The sequence below is a fragment of the Budorcas taxicolor genome, chromosome 11 (genome assembly GCF_023091745.1).
Source record: "Budorcas taxicolor isolate Tak-1 chromosome 11, Takin1.1, whole genome shotgun sequence".
Classification (NCBI taxonomy): Eukaryota; Metazoa; Chordata; class Mammalia; order Artiodactyla; family Bovidae; genus Budorcas; species Budorcas taxicolor.
This window is the reverse complement of record NC_068920.1, coordinates 146,234,201-146,256,689: the sequence shown is the minus strand read 5'-3', so window position 1 is coordinate 146,256,689 and position 22,489 is coordinate 146,234,201. Positions and strand designations below refer to the sequence as shown.

Below are 22,489 nucleotides of genomic sequence, written 5' to 3'. Positions count from 1 at the left end.
CAAGAGTACTGGAGTGGGGTGCCATTTCCTTCTCCAGAGGATCTTCCCCACCTAGGGATCAAACTTGGGTCTCCCACATTGTAGGCAGGACACTTTACCATCTTGAAGGGAACATGTATTAACAGTTTCGTATTACCAGAATCGTGTCAGGATTCTCATTTAGGTATATACTGACATACAATTTTTAAAAGTGGAATTAGGTACTGTACATGCTTAAATATTGTTTAATGTTTTATTCTGAGCTAATTTCCAAGTTCCAGAAAAACTGCAAGACTATTCAAAGAATTTCTCTTTTCCACATTTACTTTATCTTCTCTCACTTGCTTTTTCTGAAGTCTCCTGGCAGATACAATGTCCCTTTACTTCTAAATACTTTAATGTATATTTTCTAAAAACAAGGACTGCCACTAATATTGTCCCTTAATACAATGATCAAAATCAGAAATACAATATTATTGTAGTTTACTGATTTAGTTGGATATCACCAATTAGCCAATAGTATCCTTAATAACAAAATCTCATATTTTTCTTAGATAATGGTAAACATTAAGTTGTCTCCCTGTTTTTCACAATTAATTGTCATGTCTTGTTCACCTTGTTTAAACTGGAATGGTTATTCAGACTCTGACTTTTATGTTGAGTTGCTTTGACAAGTACAAGTCAGTTATTTTGTAAAATGCTTCTTAATTTAAACTCGTCTGATGTTTCCTCATGATGAGATACAGATTATGCGCTTTTTGCAGGAATACCCTTGAAGTGGAGTTGTGTTCTTCTCAGTACATCATATCAAGAGACACATGCTATTCATATTCTCATTACTGGTGACTTGAACAGATAGTATCTGTTGTAAATTTTCTTTCTTTTTTTTTTTTTAAGGTTGAAGTTTAATTTAAAACACTATGTTCATTTCAGGTGTACAGAAAAGTGATTTGGTTTACTTTCCATTATATGTTATTACAAGGTATTTAATATAGTTCCCTGTGCTATATATTAGGTCCTTGTCATTTATCTATTTTATATACAGAGGGGTATATATCTTAATCGCAAACTCCTAATTTATCCCTCCCCAGCTCCCTCCTCCCTTGTGGTAAGCATAAGCTTGTTTTCTATGTCTGTGAGTTGGTTTCTGTTTTGTGAAGAAGTTCATTTCTATCACTTTTTTAAAAGGGTTCCACATATACGTGATATTATATCATATTTGTCTTTCTCTGTCTTCACTTAATATGATATTCTCTAGGTCCATCCATGTTGCTGCAAACGGCATTATTTCATTCTTTTTTATGGCTGAGTAACATTCCAGTATATTTATGGACCACACCTTTATCTATTCATCTTTCGATGGACATTTAGGTTGCTTCCATGTCTTGGCTATTGTAAATAGTGCAAACATTGGGGTGTTTCTATGTTGAGTTAGAGTTTTCTCTAGATATATGCCCAGGAGTGGGATTGTAGGATCATATGGTAACTATAATTTTATTTTATTTTATTTTTTGCCTGTACTGGGGTCTTCATTGCTGTGTGCAGCTTTCTCTAATTGCAGCCAGTGAGGCTACCCTCTAGTTGCAGTGCACAAGCTTCTCATTGTGGTGGCTTCTCCTGTTGTAGAATATGGGCTCTAGAGTGTATGGACTTCAGTAGTTTTGGTTCACAGTCTTTCTTTATTTGTTGGCTACAATGGGTCTTTGGAGAAGGCAATGGACCCCACTCCAGCACTCTTGCTTGGAAAATCCCATGGATGGAGGAGCCTGGTGGGCTGCAGTCCATGGGGTCGCTAAGAGTTGAACACGACTGAGCGACTTCACTTTCACTTTTCACTCTCACGCATTGGAGAAGGAAATGGCAACCCACTCCAGTGTTCTTGCCTGGAGAATCCCAGGGACGGGGGGCCTGGTGGGCCGCCATCTATGGGGTTGCACAGAGTTGGACACGACTGAAGCGACTTAGCAGCAGCAACAATGGGTCTTAGCTGCAGCATGTAGGGTCTTTAGTTGTGGCATGAAAACTCTTACAGAATTTAGTTCCCTGACCAGGGATCAAACCAGGGCCCACCACATTGGAAGCAGGGAGTCCTTGTCACTGGACCACCAGGGAAGTCTTTTGTAGACTTTATAATGATGGCCATGCTGACTGGTGTGTGATGATACTTCATTGTAGTTTTGGTTTGCATCTTTCTAATAATTAGTGATATTGGGTATCTTTTCATGCTCACATGCTTCTCATGTGCCTGTTGGTGATCAAAACAATTTTTTAATCAGGCAAAATGTACATAGAGTGAAATGTGCACATCTTAAAAAAATTAACTGGTTGATGAATTTTGTTGGGTATGTCAGTTTAACCAACACCCCAATCAAGTTATATACTGTTTGCAGTTTGTTTTTTTAATTAAAATATGATTCATACATCTTTGGAGAAGGCAATGGCACCCCGCTCCAGTACTCTTGCCTGGAAAATCCCATGGACGGAGGAGCCTGGCAGGCTGCAGTCCATGGGGTCACTAAGAGTCAGACATGACTGAGCAACTTCATGTTCACTTTTCACTTTCATGCATTGGAGAAGGAAATGGCAACCCACCCCAGTGTTCTTGCCTGGAGAATCCCAGGGACGGGGGAGCCTGGTGGGCTGCCGTCTATGGGGTTGCACAGAGTTGGACACGACTGAAGCGACTTAGCAGCAGCGGCTGCAGCATACATCTTCCCTTATAGGTTAGAATAAGTTTTTGCCCAGTATTTTAGAGGAAGGAGCCAGAGTTTAGCTTTAGTTTAGTTTAGCCAGACTACCATTGAAGAGCATGGCTTTAGAGTCATGTAGATTTAGGATCAATTTCTGCTCTGACACTTATAGCTCATATAAGGTGACTTTCAGCTCTCTAAGTACTAATTTTTTCATCTTTAAAATGGGGATGTTACCTAGCTCAAAACAGTGTCTCAAGAATTGAGTCCCTGAAACACCTAAGAGCCCTTATAAATAATTTTTTTTTAATGTAGAAGCCAGTAGAAAAACCAACAAAAGATGTGAACACTCTATTAACAGAAGAAAATAGTCATTTGTAGAGTCAATAAACCTATCAAAAGCTGTCCAGCCTCACCGATGATCAAACAGATGCAAGTCAGAGCAACAGTGACATAGAATTGTTCAGCTGTCAGATTGGCAGGGATTAAAAAGGTACATAATCTGTCATGTTGGCAAGGGTTTCAGAGGTAGGCACTTGACAGTACATTGGCTCTGTATACTTGAAGGATAATTTGGCCTCATCTGTTAACAATGTTAACTGCTCACACCCTTTATCCCAGTAGTTATTCTTTTGTCGTTTATTATACATATGTTCAGTTGCTAAGTCACATCTGACTCTTTGCAACCCCATGGACTTCCAGGGGGCTTCCCTGTCCATCACTATCTCCTGGAATTTGCCCAAACTCATGTCCATTGTGTAGATGAGGCCATCTAACTATCTCATTGTCTGTTGTCCCCTTCTCCTCCTGCCCGCCATCTCTCCCAGCATCAGGGTCTTTTCCAGTGAGTCGACTCTTCACATCAGGTAGCCAAAGGATTGGAGCTTTAGCTTCCACAGCAGTCCTTGCAATGAATCTTCAGAACTGATTTCCTTTAGGATTGACTGGTTTGATCTCTTTGATGTCCAAGGGACTCTCAAGAGTCTTCTCCAGCACCACAGTGCAAAAGTATCAATATGTTGGTGCTCAGCCTTCTTTATGGTCCAGCTCTCACATCCATACATGACTACTGGAAAAACCATAGCTTTGTCTATACAGACCTTTGTGAGCAGAGATGTCTCTGCTTATGTGCCTGTACAAATGGGCAAAGAATGTGTTTTGTTGCAAAATCCATCAAAGCATAAGCAACCCAAATGTTCAATAGAGCAAATTAGTTATGACTCATGTTTGCAATTAAATGCTATACAGTTAATGAAAGGAATGAGGAAGCTCTAGTATGGCATGTTAAGTTTTTACAATAAACTGTACAATGAAAAAAAAATTTTAAAACAACATCTAGACTCTCATATTCCTTTCCGTGAGAAAAGTGTTCTGATTTAGCAATACTGTAGTTCACTGATGCCTGTGGTTAATGATCACAGCTAAGTCAGGGACGTTTTTGTTAGGTGCAACAAGCAATTTTTCCAGCAGTTAAGCTTCGTTGGACCATGCTATTTTGAGATGTTCCGTGGTGGTGTACATGCCTGGGGGCAGGTGTGCCACCATACTTGTTATGGTTAAAAACTTCATAGAGGCTAGAACTGGAAACAGCAAATAGTCATTAACAGAATGGCAAGTGGGTTCTCCTTTTAGGTCTATTGAGAAGGAGCCCCGTGTGTTATTTAGGTGCTCTGACATTCATTTATTCATTCAACAAACATTTCCTGAACAGCTATTATGCACCAAAATGTTGCCCTTGGGGCTGGAGTTAGAACCCTCATGTAAGGACAATACTCAAAGTATGACCGAGGATATGATAATAAAAGACAGCAACCTGCCTTCTCACTATAATAATGATAAGTAGGAACCCTTGACAGCATCAGAAAGAAGTTCTCTGAGAGCAGGGGCTGTATCGTTCACAGCATCTGCATTCATAGCACTCTAGTGCGTGCTTGGCACATAGCTGGTTAATGTCTGGAATTTGCTAAATGAATGAGTGAATGAACAAATGAATTGATAGAATCAGGGTTCTAACAAATAACAGAAGAGGTACTTCCCTGGTGGTACGGTGGATAAGAATCCACCTGCTTATACAAAGGACACAGGTTCGATCCCTGGTCTGGGAAGAGTCCACGTGCCGCAGAGCAACTAAGCCTGTGCACCAGAACTTCTGGACCTGTGTGCCTAGAGCCTGGGCTCCACGATAAGAGAAGCGACCGCAATGAGAAGCCTGCACCCTGCCACGAGGAGCCGGCCCCTCGCCCCAACTGGAGAAAGCCCGCACGCAGCCACCAAGAGCCACTGCAACCAAAAATAAATACATTAAAAAAAATAACAGAAAACACACTCCAATTAGGATAATTTGAGGAAAGACTCTTCAGGAAGGGGCATGTGAGTGTGTGAGGACTGTTGGAGAAGCACACGGAATGGTTCAGAAACCCAGGTAGAAGGATGGATGTTGTCACACCTGTAGGCCGTAGGAGGCCAGAGGAATTGGGTTACGGAACTGGGAGGGAACCGGATTCACGTCCCCCCATCTCCTATTGAATCGCCTGGGGAGCCAGAGGGCAGGGAGCCTGAATGTCTCCGTCAGGCTGCACACCTGAAGGTATTTATCACACACGCCCGGGGGCCTGGGTCTTTAATGCACTGCTCCAAACTCTGTGAGAGGCGGGGTGTCATCCTCATGTTGCCGAGAAAACAGGATGAGATTAGCTCCGTCCCGTGCCCCAGCTATCTTTAGGAAGAGGCGGAACTACTATCCTAAGAAATGCCAACATCTGTGGAGATTTTAAACCCAAGTGGCCCAGAGCTGTGGGGCCCACAGACAGACTGTATAGTTGGGAGGGAAATTATTAATTATTAATACTACTCTGGGCCTCAGTCTCCCCATCTTCGAGAATTCTTGTGATGATTCAATAACAGTGATACAGAAATCGGCATGTGGTCAACAAAAGGAAAATGCTGACCTGCAAAGTGTGTGAAACATGGTTTTGGGAGGGAGAGTGTGGTTGTTCATTTTTGGTTAATTACTTTATCCTTGTATTCATCAGTTTTTTGGCCCAAACAGATAATGGTTAGATATCAAAGCAAGTTGCTTTCCCCACTACTCTGTTCTTTTTTTCCCCTCCCTCCTCTCTCTCTCTCTCTTTAACCTGGGGCCTTTCGGTGTCCTCTGCCTCGGTTTTGTGTCTTGGACCCTAGGCCCCTGGGCCATCCTCTGAGTGGCCACATGGCCAGTGCCTGCCACAGCTGGGGAGTCATCCTCCACTCGGAATTCAGGGACCTCTTCCTCCTCCCTGCCAACAGCCGCTCCCTCCTGGGAGCCAGGAGAACCAGGAGAGAGGGCCCAAGGCAAAGATGTGGATCGTCGGAGACTTTGATGCAACTGGCCTGCTTCCTCCTGCAGTTCTAACTGATGGGCTTCCAGGAGCGGACACTCTTTGCCACTTATTCTATTAATATTTATAACAATTCCTCAAAATGGATATCATCCCATTTTACAAAGAAGGGAACTATGGATCACAGAGATTAAATACATTTGGCCAAAAATCATACAGGTGGCAGAGCCACAGAAAATGTGAATGCCGCTGAATCTCCTACTTCCTTATCCTTTTTTAAACTTTCTGGAGCCTTCAGTATGTTTTCTGAAGACTTAAAGAGCTTTACTTTTCTAATTATAAAAGCAATTTGTGGTTGTTTAGTCACTAAGTCGTGTTTGACTCTTTTCTGACCCTATGGATTACAGCCCACCATGCTCCTCTGTCCACGGATTTTTCCAGACAAGAATACTAGAGTGGGTTGCCATTTTCTTCTCAAGGGGATCTTCCTGACCCAAGGATCGAACCTACCTGCATTGGCCGGCAGTTTCTTTACTACTGAGCCACCAGGGAAGCCTTATAAAAGCAATACTGGATTATGATAGAAAATATGTGAAGTAGGAAGGACATTTTCACATAGCTGCAGCCATACTGTCTGTATAAGTTTGCGGGTTTTTTTTCATGTAACATTATAATACATGTCTTGGTCCACAATCCTAGAAATTCTTTGTAAACCTTGTTTTCAGTGGCTGCTAATAATCCCTCAGCTGGGTACACTATCATTTGCTTAAACAATCGTCTATTGTCAGACCATCCGGTGGTTTCCAGTTCCTTGCTGTCAGCAACATTGCTGCAAAGAGCATCTTTTTATTCAGAAAGCTTTTTCTGTTTGTCCTATTTCCTTAAGATGGTTTCTCAGAAGTGGAAATACTGGTTCAATTACCAGTTCGCGTTTTATGTCTCTTCGTACATATTGCCAAGTTGTTCCCCAAAGGGTGGCCCCAGCAGTGGGGAGAGCATTCTGCAGGTAGTTTTCCGCTCTTAACTGGCTTTGTATTCCTTCCCAAAAGTCTCATAAGGAGAATGGCCCAGAGCGTGGTGGAAGTGATGGAAGATGCCAAGGGAAAGGTCCAGGAGAACCTTCTGGCCAATGGAGGTAGGTCCCTGAAGTGCGCTTATGATGGTCCTTTCCCAGCTTATTCTAGTCCATTCGTGGTCCCAGCTGTGGCCACACAGGAGGGCTGAAATGACGCGGCACCACGGAGGCTCCAAACTGGCACGCCGGGCAGAGACTGTCCACGCCACTTGGAGCACAGTGGCACCGCTGTTCGGAAGACTCCAATCTCCCTTATAATCCTTCTGTCTCATTTCTAAAGCACCTGGCATTTCTTACCTGTAGCTGAACTCCTCAGTGAAATTTGAGATGAAAATGGATTCAATGGGGTTTAGGGGTTAGTTGGCCCACCCACCTTCTCTGTCAGCCTCCCTTCTATCCCCACACCCTAACCGATTTAATCCTATCCCCAAAGGAGGCTGGAATGCCTCAAACGGAATTCTTTTGCTGTGCCCACTAATTAGATGAGGGTTAGACCAAAAACACTTTGTGTAGTGGGTTTGCATTTGGAATTTCTGTCTCCTACACTGATAGGATAAGCCTGTAGATTCCAAGGATGTTTTGGTCCATGTATTAGGGCACAGACAATTTGAGTGCCCTTAAAATGTGCAAGACAAAAACTCTGAGGCTTTGGGAACCTTAGAATTAGATGTTTCAATATCTGTAGAGATAATTAAACCCATGGCTCTATGCATCAGTATACTGAAAATGAAAGCATATATTCTATTTTTAATATGTCATTTAGTACATATTATTAACATCATACATTATACATATATAATATTGTACAATATTACAATAATACAATATTATACATAATCACACATGTATTTTAAATATATAAATATTATAAATTTGTTACATATATATTCATGTTTTTTCCCCCTTTTTTTTTGGTTGTCACATGGTGTGCAGGATCTTAGTTCCCCAACCAGGAATCGAATCCGAGCCCTCTGCAGTGAAAGGGCAGAGTTCCATCCACTGGACCATTAGGGAGCTCCCATCTGGGAACCTTGGAAACCATTACATTTGCTTGATTAAATTGATAAAGGGAAATGTTCGTATTCCTAAGTCAGAACTTAGTTTTGTATGTTATTGCCGTCTAATGACTCCACCCTCTAACGTTGCAGGTTTGAAAGAAAAAATGAAGTATTTAAAGAGTAGGTTGTGTGTTGTTTGCTCTGTGTGTGTGTGTTCAGTGTGACGCCCGCGTGCCCCTGAGAAGGTGGAACCTCAGTCTGGTTGTAGGGATACAGTGACCAGGTGACGACGGATTTCTCAAGTGACAGCCTCGTGGCTTGGGCACGGTGTCCATATAGCACAGACAGTAACTGTTTCTTCCCTTCCCCCTCTTCCTTGCATCTCCCCTGCCTCCCCAGCAGCACCGCATGCCTCCTGGAGTTCAGTATTGTCTTTGGCATCTTTTTGCTTGTGGTTTGCTTCTTGCCTTGATGGCCGTCCCCAGCATCCTCCTGCCTGCAAGGGCTGGCTGTTGCGTGGACCCTGACATCCTTAAATGCCAGGCTTAGCTTTGTGTGGCCTCAATGGGGGACTCTCATACACTCTTCGAGCCTCTCCTGGGAGAGCCTCTGTGCTCAAACAGGCCATTTCTGGTTTCCCCATTAGAAGGTGTCGTTTGCATTGGTTCTTCTCCAGCCTGCTCAGACTGGTGGAATTAAAACCAGCAAATCCCATTAGGTAGGACATATACAAATCTTTGCAGACCAGAAGTCGCCAAAATGCCTTTCCAAATGCAATCTGTTAATTACACTGAGATTCCTTGCCTGTGTGCTAATCAAAAAAAAATGTTTTGTTGAGTTGATGAACTGATCTTATTTCCCAGCAGGTAACTCATAGGGCCCTAGATGGAAATGCTGGCTTAGGACTACTTTTCTAGCTGAAAAACCTGGTCTTGAGGATTCAAGAACTGACTCATTTGAAAAGACCCTGATGCTGGGAAAGATTGAAGGTGGGAGGAGAAGGGGACGGCAGAGGATGAGATGGTTGGATGGCATCACCAACTCAATGGACATGAGTCTGAGTAAACTCTGGGAGTTGGTGATGAACAGGGAGGCCTGGTGTGCTGCAGTCCATGGGGTGGCAAAGAGTAGGACACAACTAAGGGACTGAACTGAACTGAGGATTTGAGAATTTGAGCTCACTTGACAATAATGATCAAAATGCTTACATTCTATTCAAAATTCACCTCAGTTAAAATTAGGTGTCATTATTACATTGTATCCATCCTCAGTGTCCTCTCAGGAGGAGAGAATTCAGCGTTATTTGTTTCCATCTGTTTCATTATCTCTAGGCCTCCTGGGAGTCAGGTCCCCGTGACTTTCCAAAGCTGGTCCGGTACCCAACCCTATGCAAACAAAAGTCAAGGACCCTCGGGCAGCGTTCATGGCCCCTCTTGAACATTCGTGATGCACAGCAGCATAGTAAAGTCTCTGAAAACTGCTGCAGTCAAGACACCTTTGAGTCAGTTTGTCTCAGGCTTTCCTGATAGTCTCGCTGCAGTGTAGGAGACCCAGGGTGTAGGCGATCCAGAAAGATCGCCTGGAAAAGGGAATGGCAACCCACTTGCCTGGAGAATCCCGTGGATAGCAGAGCCTGGTGGGCTATAGTCCATGGAGTGGCAAAGAATCAGACACGACTGAGCGACTAACACTTTCAACTTTCTTGATATTATTCGGATGGACGAGGAACTATTTTTCTACGAGGAACTATTTTTCTTCTAGAGAGCACCCAGGAAGCTAGTGATAGAATTAACTGCAGGAACTCAGGGTTTTCCTAGCAGGTGGGATTTTAACCTGATCTCTCTGAGGTTACCCCCCCAGGTCCTCTGGGCTATGTCTCCTGGAGGGCCAGGAGCCCCGGCCTTGGAGCGGTCAGCCTTGGCCCTTTGCGACCTCGGCAAGTCACCTCCCTGGGTCTTAGTTTTCTTGCCTCTATGGACTTAATCCCTTTATAGTTCTCGGCTTGGGCACCTTTTGTTTCCGTCTGTTCTTTGCTTCTTGCTGCGCTTGAAGCGGGAAGGACACAGGTGTGTGTGATTGCAGCAGAGCTGAGCAAACATGCCCTGGAAGCCTCAGGGTTGGAACTACCTGATGGTCCGTCTGGCTGTCTGGCCTCCGTTGGTGTGGTCACTGGTCCTTTGTTCCTCTGCTGCTGGGAAGGCTTTGTTTGGGTTCTTGGATGACATCACTGTTGCTCAAGGGCAGCTGTCTGGGTGTTTTGAGTGTTTTGATTCAAAGTGAGCTCGCCTGGGTCATGGTTTGACCTCACAGGCCTTCGATCCAAGCACGCACTGCTTCCTGGAGGCCAGGCTTCTGGGATTTCAGCCAGGGGATGGGAAGGGAGGGGAGCCTGTCATTACAAGCAGGCAGAGAGGAGGGTGTGGTTTGGGAGCACCCAGAGGGTCTGGGGCTGCCGCTTTCTAAGGCTGAGAACCGTCCTCGGACCACACTCTCACCAAAGGCAGCGTGTGAGGGGCAAGGTCCTCGTCTACGTGATCCGGACAAGGCGCAATGTCTGGAACTGGTGCTCCCGAATAGGAAGAGGCGATGTCGGAGGAGGAAGTCAGTCACAACCCCGAGGTCCCTGGAGCAGGGAGCTTGTCACCATCTCCTTATCTTCCCTCCTCCTTCATCAGATACTCACGCTTGGCCATTGAGCTCCAGGCACTGTGCTGGGTTCTGGGCATCCGGAGATGATCGCCCTCCAGGAGCCCGCGGTCTGGGGATCAGACCCACACTGCCTCATGTGCTGTCATGGAAACCAAGGGCTTGGGAGCCTTCAGGAGGAGAGGGGCTGAGTCGTAGAGGAATTATAGGTGTTCTAGTGGACAGGAGGATGCATTCATTCTCTTTGGGCTGAATGCTGGAAAGCCCGGAGTCAGTAAAAATACATGGAGACAAGAGCTTGTCTGAAAGGTACCTCTTCTAAGCAACCTGGCTAGTAATCAGGGTTATTAGGAAGAATCTCATATGAAGCACTTGCCCCTTGCTGGACACTGTCACAGAGCTCTGGGGACACAGAGATAGTCAACTGCCCTCAAGGAGCCTGAAAGGGCAGGGGAATCAACCATGGTTGTGTGGCGTTGTTAGTGTGAAGGAGTTGGCCAGCGTCCACAGGCTCTGGCTGGCAAGGGGAGGGAGGGTTGGGCAGGCTTTCAGGACTTGGTCTCCATCCTGATGTTTAGGACAAGGGCAGCCGTGAGAGGGAGAGTGAGGGGCTGGGGATGGCTTGGCTTGGGTGGTGTGGTGTGCCCACGGGGTCTGGAGGGGCCAGTGGTGGGGATCGCCAGAGCACACATCTGCATGGCATTGGCCTAGGGGGATGTTTCCTGGTCTGTTGTGGCGGGGAGGTGTTGGTGGCTCCCACCAGGCAGCAAGCGACCAGCATGGGAGCTGTGTGACCGTCATGCCTGTCCAGTGCCTGGCCCACAGTAGGGTTCAGTAGCAGCATCAAGGGAGACCACTGACACAGGACAAGTCCTTTGTGACCTTCGGTTCTGCCACTGACCATGCCCCTGCCATCATCCAGACCTTAATTCAGCTCCTCACAGGCCTGGATCCTCCCTGCAACGTCACCTCCCTGCCCTAGTGTGGCAGTCCCCCAATCCATATTAATACCAAATTAGCACCAAAATCCCATATGAGTCAGCTCAGGCTACCATATCAAAATACCCAGACTGGAGCTTAAACTGCGGACATTTATCTCTGGAGGCTGGAAATTCAGGGTCAGGGTGATGGCAGGTTTGGTTCCTGATGAGAACCTGCCTCCTTTGCTGTGTGTTCACACATCCCTTCCTTGGTGGGAGAACACACACAGAATGGGGCGGGGGTGGGGGTGGCTCACTGGTGTCTCCTTCTAAGGGCACTTAGTTCATTGGGTCAGTACCTCACCTTTGGTGCCTCCGGGGTGGTCTCGGCAATCTCAACACCATTGGAATCTGAAAGTGAAAGTCGCTCAGTCGTGTCCGACTCTCTGCGACCCCACAGACTATACAGTCCCTGGAATTCTCCAGGCCACAATACTGGAGTGGGTAGCCTTTCCCTTCTCCAGAAGATCTTCCCAACCCAGAAATCGAACCCAGGTTTCCTGCATTGCAGGCGGATTCTTTACCAGCTGAGCCACAAGGGGAGCTCTTGGAATCTGAAGGACCTCTCTGAGTCCCGAGACCAGATATATTGGCGTGTGGTTCTCAGGAAGGCGCCAACCCATGACAATTTCCCTGTGTCCCCCCCCCACAGCCCCCCGCTGCCTCCGCCACTGCCTCACCTGCCCAAGGGTGGGGCAGAGAAGGAGCACCCCCCACCCCCAGCTCCACGTTCCTCGTCTCCTTTTCTGGTGGAGGTTACATGACTTACTCTGTGCCAGAGTTTCCTTATCTCTAAGCTGGAGATAATGAGAAGACCCAATAGGGTTGAAAAGTAAATTAACTGAAATAGCGGGTTGGCCAAAAAGTTCGTTCAAGCGTTTTGGTATCCTCTTATGGAAAAACTCAAATGGGCTTTCTGGCCAATCCAATAGTTCATGCATCCAGGCCAGGGTGAAACACCAACCAGGGTCAGCTGGCTGTGAAAGTTGTCACCAGCATCGTCATCCTTACGTTGAGTGAGTTAGTGAAGTTGCTTTGTCGTGTCCGACTCTTTGTGACCCCCCAAGGACTGTAGCCTAACAGGCTCCTCCGTCCATGGGATTTTCAAGGCAAGAGTACCTGAATGGGTTGCCATTCCTTCTCCAGGGGATCTTCCCGACCCAGGGACCGAATTGTAGGTCTCCCACATTGTAGGCAGACGTTTTTACCATCTGAGCCACCAGGGAAGCCATCCTTATGTTAAGGCCCATCTAGCAGCTCTGCTTGCAGACCTCTTCCCTCCCCCAAGCCCCACTTCATTTCCGTCTGCTCCGTGGGTACTTGTCAGCCCCAAGTGTCCAACTCAGGCTCTTCTCAAGCTGAGCCCGTCTCCTCTCGCCTCTGCTCTGGCCCAGGCTGCCACCTCCTGGCTGCCTGGCTGAGTGAATGTCCCTGTCTTTCATGCCCCCACGCAACCTGGAAACCCAAGTGTCCCCCCAGGCTCCATTTTGCCCTGGGGTCACTGTCCCTGTGTCCTATTAAGCTGACTTCCTGCCTCCACCTGCAGGGCTTGGGCCCCCAAGCTTTTCCTTCTCTCTTGCCAACCTTAGACGACCGCTCGGGACATGAGTGTGCTCACCTGGCTATGCGGCCCCTGGAGGCTTGCGTCTGGACCTGCTTTGCTGAGCTTTCAGCTCTGCTGTTGGGGTTGGAGGGATGCGTGCCCAACTCCCGGCACACACGAGGGGCTCAGTAAATGGGCCCGGAGTCTTGATTGCCACAGGAGAAGGTGCAGACGTGACCTGACCCCGCTCCTTCCAACCCCCGGCCCATCAGCTTGACCCAGGGATTCCCCGTGCCCAGAAAGTGACGTTGGCCAGTCCATCTGGTCAACACCCAGCCCCCTCCTTCACTGGCCACGTGGCAAACCCTCTGGCCCCCTCAGGACCCATGTAAATACAGGGTCTCCTCAAAGCTCTCCGAACCCCCCAGCCCTCAGGGCAGGAGGCAGGTGCTGGCTCTCCCCTCCTCCTGCAGTCCTGCCCTCCTCACGTCACACATCTCACTGGGGTATCAGCTTAGACCCGCTTTCCCAGGAGACCGAGGGAGAGCGGGCTGTGGCCTGCCGACCCCAGCATGATAGCGGGCTGGCCTTCGGTCACGGTGCCTGAATGTCGAGGGACGGTGGCCAGTCCCTTTCCATCTGTGTGAGGGTAGGCTGGGAAAGGCTCACGTCCACATAACCTGGGGTGAGAATCCAGGCCCTTCTTGCTGGCTTCGAGGAATTCGGGGGCCCCCTTAGCACATCATACACTGAAGGGGTGACCGACTGGGGTGTAACCTGCAGCTGGCCCCCAGGTAGCACCTTAGAGGAGTGCGGGCCCTCCCCTGAGGAGAGTGGGCCCTCGAGAGACTTCCCCCTGTGCCCCGACCGCTCAGGTAGGGAGACTGAGGTGCAAACAGGGTGGTTACTAACATGTTTCCGTGCCCCTCCGCCCCCAGCACTGACCTCCAAGCCCCTTCTCTGCCCTCAGCTCGTTAGAAACAATCGCAAACACCCCGGGCATGCAAGGTTTAGTTTGCTTTTGAAGAAAATAAGGGAAAAAAGGAAACGTTGAAAAGACACTGATTTGTTCTTCTGACTATAGATTTTATACAAAGGAGATACTCTGACAAAAGCACGTCAGTGCCAAGTGGTGAAGACCACGTACACGAACACTAGCATTTTGCTAATGTTGAAAATGCCTTCGTTAAAGCAGATGTGTGTGGCGCTGGCCTGTCCAGTGCTGGGCATGGGAGGCAGGAAGATTGCTCATCTGCTGGGCAGCTAGCACCCGTGACAGGCTGTGTGGTTTGCGGGGGGTGGCTCAGGGCTCTCTGGCATGCTTTTGGGGTACTTCGAGCCAATAACTCAGCAGGGGGCATGGCCGAACCTATTGGAAAGTGCGGGGAATTCTCTCAGTGTCTGAGTTTCTCCTGACTCAGGGTCCACCTCCTGCGAAGGCAGGGCCTCTCATGCGGAGCTCTGGGGCAGCTGTCTGGGTTCGAGCTTGGGCACAGGAGCTCACCCTTACAGCATCCCGGGGACTGTGGTGAGCTTTTCTGAGGGGCTTAGGAGCTGCCTGCGGGCCTGGCTGGTGGCTGGCCCAGCCTCTGCTCTCCCAGAGAGGAGGGAGCCCCGAGTCTGTCCTTCAGTTTCTCTAATTCCTTGGTTTAAGTGGGGACATTGGCCCGGGCATGGCACCTGGGTCTCAGGAGAGACGAGAAGCCCACTGTCTGCTGAGATGTGTCTGTCTCTTGCAGTTGACCTCATGTCCTTTGTGACCCACTTCGAATGGGACATGGCCAAGTATCCTGCGAAGCAGCCGCTGGTGAGCGTGGTGGACACTCTGGCAAAGGTACTAGGAGGATCTTCTCTCCAGGGTGGTCACACTTCTGTGACCCTGACCATCTGGGGACATTGGGGTGAATCTACATGGCCTTTGGACCCTGGTGAAGCAGGGAGGCACTTCCCAGGATGCCAGAGGCGGGAGGCGGGGTGGGGTTCAGGGTACCCTGGAAACAGGTTGATGACCACCTGCCCCTCTATACCTCTTTCAAAGTTACTTGCTCAGTCACGTCTGACTCTTTGAAACCCCATGGACTATTGCCCGCCAGGCTCCTCTGTCCATGGGATTCTCCAGGCAAGAATACTGGAGTGGGTTGCCATTCCCTTCTCCAGGGGATCTTCCCAACCCAGGGATCGAACCTGGGTCTCCTGCATTGCAGGCAGATTCTTCACCATCTCAACCACCAGGGAAACCATATATACCACTTCCAAAGTGAAAAGTGAAAGTCCCTCAGTCGTGTCCGACTCTTTGAACCCCATGGACTATACAGTCCATGGAATTCTCCAGGCCAGAATACCTCTTCCAAACCTACCACTCGACAGGGTGGCTTCATCTTACAGGATACTCCCCTCCAGGGGCACTCTGAGCCCTTTGGTGTTCTGAGCCCAGATTCTGGAGTCAGTTCACTGCGTCCCCCTTTGAAAGATGCTGATGGAGAAGTCAGCCCCTCCCTGACACCCCTACCCCCAGGGTGGTTGTTGACTTAACAAAAAGTATCAGCTTCAGTGGAACGTTGAGCTTAGGAGCCCTAACTCCTGCAAGGCATTGCCCAGCGTGCCACCCCTGATGACACTGGGGAGCCAGTAAGCCCTGGCCCCACGATTCAGCCTTCTTGGTGAGCCGTGGCCTCCAACTTCTGCTCCATGAATGAAAGTATCAAAGTGAAGCCCTCTGGGGACATCAAGGGTGTCTCCTGGCATGTTGACTCCTGTCGCCTCCCTGAGGGTGGGCACTGATGAACATTCTGAGATTTAGCCTGATGGTTTATGACCTCTGTCCCCATCTCCCTCCGTGACACATGGAGCCCCTCATATGTCTCCTGAGGCCCACCAGGTGTGGCTGGGCGGGTCAGGTGGAGAAGATGGGGCTCGGGATCCACCGCTCTGTGGGTCTCCTGCTGGAGGGCTGGTGCCCCAGCCGGTATCTCTGGGAACAAGGGCAGGCCTGCAGTCTGAGGAATCTGGGTGCGGCTCACTGGGCACCCCTTACATCACAGAGGCCCCAGCCCCTCCTGGGACAGTTCGGCAGTGATTCTAAAAGGCCCTTCGAGGAGGAGCTCTGAGAGCACCCGTTCCAGGTATGGCATCCTGGGGGACATTGCACACCTCCACCCCCAAGCTGGAAGCATGCGGTGGTGTTCAGGGCTGGCCGCTCCCTGCCCTGCCACTGCTGAGGCCAGGCTGAGCCAGACAGCGTGGCCAGAGCTGTGCTAAGCATCTGCTGGGGATGACGCTCGCTGGCGTGGCTGTCCCGGGGACATAGGCAGTGATGGGAGCTCCCGGAGCACACTGGGTTATCAGCTGGTTGGGGAGTCACTGTAGAGGACAGAGCCTGGCCTCTCTCTCCCCCCTGGGGGCCAGAGGAAAGCAGGGTGGGGAAGCAAACCCTGGTTTGAAAGCACTCGCTGTATGCCTAGAACATTTACTTCCGATACACCCTCGTGGGCAGGTATCACCTTCCCTGATTTCAGGTGGGGAGGTTGGCTGAGAGGTGGCGTGGCATCCCCCAGGCCCTGCAGGGGCTGAAGTAGTGCCCTGGGAGGGGGATGAAGGTCTCAGGTGTGTGCCTGGCTCTGCTTCCCGAGGCAGCCCTGAGATGGCTCCACTGATGGGGTCAGCTCCTTGAGGCAGGCCGGGGAGAGGGTCTGGGTATCGGCTTCCTCACCCTGTGTCTGCCCCAGGAGCACTGGAGTCATGCCCTTGGCACTGGCTCGGGCCTGTTCCCCCAGTGGGAAATGAAAATTAGTTAACTAGAGATATCCCGGTCAGAGAAATTCCCTTCTAAAGTGACCAGTGTCTTTTGGGTGTCCAAGCAGGTCTCCCCACCCGGAGGTGCCCCATGCTGACATGGGCAGGGCTGGGCCCCCGACCCTCCCGACAGCTGGAAGCTGAGCCCACCTGCCTCCATTAATGAGAAAGAGCAAGGATGGGGACCCAGCCCATGCCTGCAGCGATCTCTGTGGGCTGGGCCACACTGAAGTTGTTAAAAGGTCTCTAGATCTCACCAGCCTACAGTAAATAGCAAAGTTTCTTTCTTCGCCGTATGAGTGTCCACAGTGGTTAGTGGGGGCCTGCTTCTTGTCTGCTCACTCAGGGCACTGGCCCTCGGTACCTCCACCACCTGAAGCATCCCTATGCAGGGAGGTACATGGTGTCTCAAGGCTCTGCCTGGCACACATGCCTTTGGTGGTGAGGAGTGCATGCCAGCCAGAGGCCAGAAGGAGCAAGGCTGGGAGTGTTTGGTCCTGGACACGTTCTTGAAGCATGGCCAAGTGCCAGCCACTCTGTCCAGAATTGCAGAGTTGACCCAGGTGCAGACCCACCCTCAAGGGGCTCGGTCTGCTGGAGAAAGGACTCGCCTTCCTGGGTAACCTGCTCCGTGGCACTGAGCTCAGAAAGGTTCAGCTGACACCATGTCGTACAGCCAGAGCAGGTGGGCACCTGAGGCTAGGCACCTGGGGAACTGGGTCTTGGCCACAGTGGTCTCATTTCCCTGCCCATCAAGGAGGGGAACTCGGATGTGTTCCTCAAACTTCCAGAACAAGGGATATCGCCCTATGGTCAGACTGGTGACCTCTCTCCAAACTGAAAAGAGCCTTCTTCCCTGTGCAGAGCATGAAGGGGCTACCTGGGGCACAGCTGAGCCTGGAGACCTGGGCACTGGTCAGGGCTTGGCCACAGTGGGTACTTAGAGGGGCCAGGATGAGGGTCAGACAGAATTGATCTCCAACAGAGCCTGAGAGACACAAGCCTCTTACCCTTCTCCATCAGAGGGCGGAAAGAATGAAAACCACAATCACAGAAAACTAACCAAACTGATCATGTAGATCACAGCTGTGTCTAACTCAATGAAACTATGAGCCATGCCGTGTAGGGCCACCCAAGACGGATGGGTTATGGTGGAGGATTCTGACAAAATGTGGTCTACTGGAGAAGGGAATGGCAAACCACTTCAGTATTCTTGGCTGGAGAACCCCATGAATAGTATGAAAAAGCAAAAAGATAGGACACTGAAAGATGAACTCCCCAGGTTGGTAGGTGCCCAGTAGCTACTGGAGATCAATAGAGAAATGCAAAAAGACAACATGGTTGTCTGAGGAGGCCTTACAAATAGCTGAGAAAAGAAGAGAAGCTAAAGGCAAAGGAGAAAAGGAAAGATCTGAATTCAGAGGTCCAAAGAATAGCAAGGAGAGATAAGAAAGCCTTCCTAAGTGATCAATGCAAAGAAATAGAGGAAAACAATAGGATGGGAAAGACTAGAGATCTCTTCAAGAAAATTAGAGATACCAAGGGAACATTTCATACAAAGATGGGCACAATAAAGGACAGAAACGGTATGGACCTAACAGAAGCAGAAGATATTAAGAAGAGGTGGCAGGAATACTCAGAAGAACTGTACAAAAAAGATCTTCATGACCCAGATAACCATGAAGTTGTGATCACTCACCTAGAGCCAGACATCCTGGAATGCAAAGTCAAGTGGGCCTTAGGAAGCATCATTATGAACAAAGCTAGTGGAGGTGTTAGAATTCTAGCTGAGCTATTTCAAATCCTGAAAGATAATGCTGTGAAAGTGCTGTACTCAATATGCCAGCAAATGTGGAAAACTCAGCAGTGGCCACAGGACAGGAAAAGGTCAGTTTTCATTCCAATCCCTAAGAAAGGCAATGCCAAAGAATGCTCAAACTACCACACAATTGCACTCATCTCACACGCTGGCTAAGTAAAGCTCAAAATTCTCTAAGCTAGGCTTCAACAGTCTGTGAACTGAGAACCTTCAGATGTTCAAGCTGGATTTAGAAAAGGCAAAGGAACCAGAGATCAAATTGCCAATATCCGTTGGATCATCAAAAAAGCAAGAGAGTTCCAGAAAAACATATACCTCTGCTTCATTGACTACATCAAAGCCTATGACTCTGTGGATCACAACAAACTGTGGAAACTTCTGAAAGAGATTGGAATACCAGACCACCTTACCTGCCTCCTGAGAAACCTGACAAGAAGCAACAGTTGGAACTGGACGTGGAACAATGGACTGGTTCCATATTGGGAAAGGAGTACATCAAGGCTGTATGTTGTCACCCTGCTTATTTAACTTATATGCAGTGTGTGAGTGTGTTAGTCACTCAGTTATGTCCTACTCTGTGTGACCCCATGGACCCCAGAGGCCCACCAGGCTCCTCTGTCCGTGGGATTCTCTAGGCAAGAATACTGAAGTGGGTTGCTGTTTCCTTTTCCTTTGTATTTGAAAAGGGAAGAAATGAAAATATATGCTAGATGTACTGCTGGATGTTTGTATATGATGTACTCCTTTCCCAAATTGGGAGTACATCAAGGCTGTATATTGTCACCCTGCTTATTTAACTTACATGCAGAGTACGTCATGTGAAGCACAAGCTGGAATCAAGATTGTCGGGAGAGATATCAGTCACCTCAGATGTGCAGATGACACCACCCTTATGGCAGAAAGCAAAGAAGAAGTAAAGAATCCCTTGATGAAAGTGAAAGAGGAAAGTGAAAAAGCTAGCTTAAAACTAAACATTCAGAAAACTGAGATCATGGCATCTGGTCCCGTCACTTCATGGCAAATAGATGGGGAAGTAATGGAAACAGTGACGGACTTTATTTTCTTGGGCTCCAAAATCACTGCAGATGGTGACTGCAGCCATGGAATTAAAAGATGCTTACTCCTTGGAAGAAAAGCTATTACCAACCTAGACAGCATAATAAAAAGCAGAGACATTACTTTGCCAACAAAGGTCTGTCTCATCAACGCTGTGGTTTTTCTAGTAGACATGTATGGATGTGAGAGTTGGACTATAAAGAAAGCTGAGCGCTGAAGAATTGATACTTTTGAACTATGGTGTTGGAGAAGACTCTTGAGAGTCCCTTGGACTGCAAGGAGATCCAAGCAGTCCATCCTAAAGGAAATCAGTCCTGAATATTTATTGGAAGGACTGATGCTGAAGCTGAAACTCCAATACTTTGGCTACGTGATGCAAAGAACTGACTCATTTGAAAAGACCGTGATGCTGGGAAAGATTGAAGGCAGGAGGAGAAGGGGACGACAGAGGATGAGATGGTTGGATGGCATCACCAACTTGATGGACATGAGTTTGAGTAAGCTCCAGGAGTTGATTATGGACAGGGAAGCCTGGCTTGCTGCAATCCATGGGATCGCAGAGAGTCAGCCACAACTGAGCAACTGAACTGAGAGCCTGAGGGCGTATGGAGTCGGGGCTGGGGCTTGTGAGAGTATGAGATGGGCTCAACATAAGGACAAGACTCCGCTCACTGAGTAATGCTAGAAAAGCCATTTATATCTCAAGCCTCCTGTCTGCAACGTGGGGTGCTCTGTAGGGCCGGGATGCTGGCAGTCTGTGAGAGCAGAAGGGAGAAAAATGTAAGCCATTCCAGCAAATGGGCAGGGTGCAGTGTTTTTCCTTAACTGCACCAGAAGCAATTTGTGGTGATTTTGAGAAGTTCAACCAACTTTTTAAACTCTCTTTTGCTTTTCTAACTAGCAACTGGCACAGATCGAGACAGACCTAAAGTCCCGAACAGCTGCCTACAACACTCTGAAGACAAACCTAGAGAATCTGGAGAAGAAATCCATGTGAGTATTCGGGCTCTGAGCTCCTGGTGGCCTCAGGGCCTGGCTGAGTTGGGGTCCAGGCTGGGCATACACACGCGGTTGAGATCCTTGGCCGAGCCAAGGTCTGTCTCTGTCTGTGTCCGAGCAGGAAGGCCAGAGGCACTCCCGCTGGGTGCTATGTGCTGGGTGGGGAGGTCAGCAGTCGCAGTGGTTGATCCTTTGAACATATACACTGAGTGAAGGAGATGAGGGTGAAGTGGGTTGGGGTCTTCCTCCCTCTTCTGTTAATTCTTTCAAGCAGTGGGTTTTTTGGTTTTTTTTTTTTGCCACAGCTTGCGTCTTGTGGGATCTTAGTTCCCTGACCAGGGACTAAACCCAGGCCACTGCAGCGAAAGTGCAGAGTCCTAAGCATTGGAACCACCAGGGAATTCCTGGCTCAATTATTATTAAGTACCTACTACACTCAGGCCTTATATGTGTGCCATCAGTGGCTCAGTTGTGTCCGACTCTTTGTGACCCCATGGACTGTAGCCTACCAGGCTCCTCTGTCCATGAGATTTCCCAGGCAAGAATATTGGAGGGACTTCCCTGGTGGTCCAGTGGTTAAGACTTCACCTTCCGATGCAAGGGGTGCAGGTTCAATCGCTGGCCAGGGAGCTAGGATCCCATATGCCTTGCGGCTGGAAAACCAAAACATAAAAACAGAAACAATATTCTAACAAATTCAATAAAGACTTTAAAAATGGTCCACATCAAAAAAATATTAAAAAAAAAAAAAAAAGAATATTGGAGTGGGTTGCCATTTGGTATTCCAGGAGATCTTCCTGACCCAGGGATCAAACCCGTGTCTCTTGCATGCCCTGCATTGGCAGGCGGATTCTTTACCACTGGGAAGGCCCACTCAGGCCTCATATTAGGCCCTGAAGGTACAAAGCAGAATTAAGTATCATTTCTGCACTTGGAAAACTCACAATTATTCATTCAACAAACGTTTACGAAAAGTGTGCTTTGCACAAGGGGTACGGGTATAAACCAGACAGATAAGGTCTAATAGTACAAGGAGTCTGGGACAGGAAGGCACGTGCAGGGTGCCTTTGGAGAGGGTCCCTAAAGGCCTTTTCAGTGATGGCTGGTTGGCAGGGGGAGGAGAGAGGTGTAGGCTCTGGGGCGGGGTAGGCTAGAGAGCCTCTGCAGGACGGCTCTTCAGCCTTGACTGAGGGCTTGAGAACTCTTTCCTTGGGAAGCATCTGCGCCTAGGTATTAGTTAACATCACAGCCTGTGCACTGAGGCAACATAGTGACAGAGTTTATTTTCTTGGGCTCCAAAATCATGGTGGATGCTGACTTTAGCCATGAAATTAAAAGATGCTTGCTCCTAGGAAGAAAAGCTATGACCAACCTAGACATCACATTAAAAAGGAGAGACATCACTTTGCCAACAAAGGTCCCTATAGTCAAAGCTATGGTTTTTCGAGGTAGTCATGTATGGATGTGAGAGATGGACCTAAAGAATGCTGAGCACCGAAGAAGTGATGCTTTTGAATTGCGGTGCTGGAGAAGACTCTTAAGAGTCCCTTGGACTGCAAGGAGATCCATCCAGTCCATCCTAAAGGAGATCA

At 48.5% G+C, this 22,489-nt stretch overlaps 1 protein-coding gene across 4 annotated transcripts in view; it reads left to right on the top strand.

The window, feature by feature from the left end:
- Window positions 1–22,489, top strand: part of ATP6V1C2 (ATPase H+ transporting V1 subunit C2) — a 59,599-nt gene that overhangs the window by 24,259 nt on the left and 12,851 nt on the right. For 2 of the 4 annotated variants that reach the window (XM_052648778.1, XM_052648779.1), the window contains exons 4-7: window positions 7,039–7,124; window positions 8,213–8,242; window positions 14,971–15,065; window positions 20,800–20,891. In XM_052648778.1, the coding sequence (XP_052504738.1) occupies window positions 7,039–7,124; window positions 8,213–8,242; window positions 14,971–15,065; window positions 20,800–20,891 (303 nt within the window). The remainder of the gene's footprint in view (window positions 1–7,038; window positions 7,125–8,212; window positions 8,243–14,970; window positions 15,066–20,799; window positions 20,892–22,489) is intronic. The other 2 variants (XM_052648781.1, XM_052648780.1) reach the window with 1 other exon arrangement.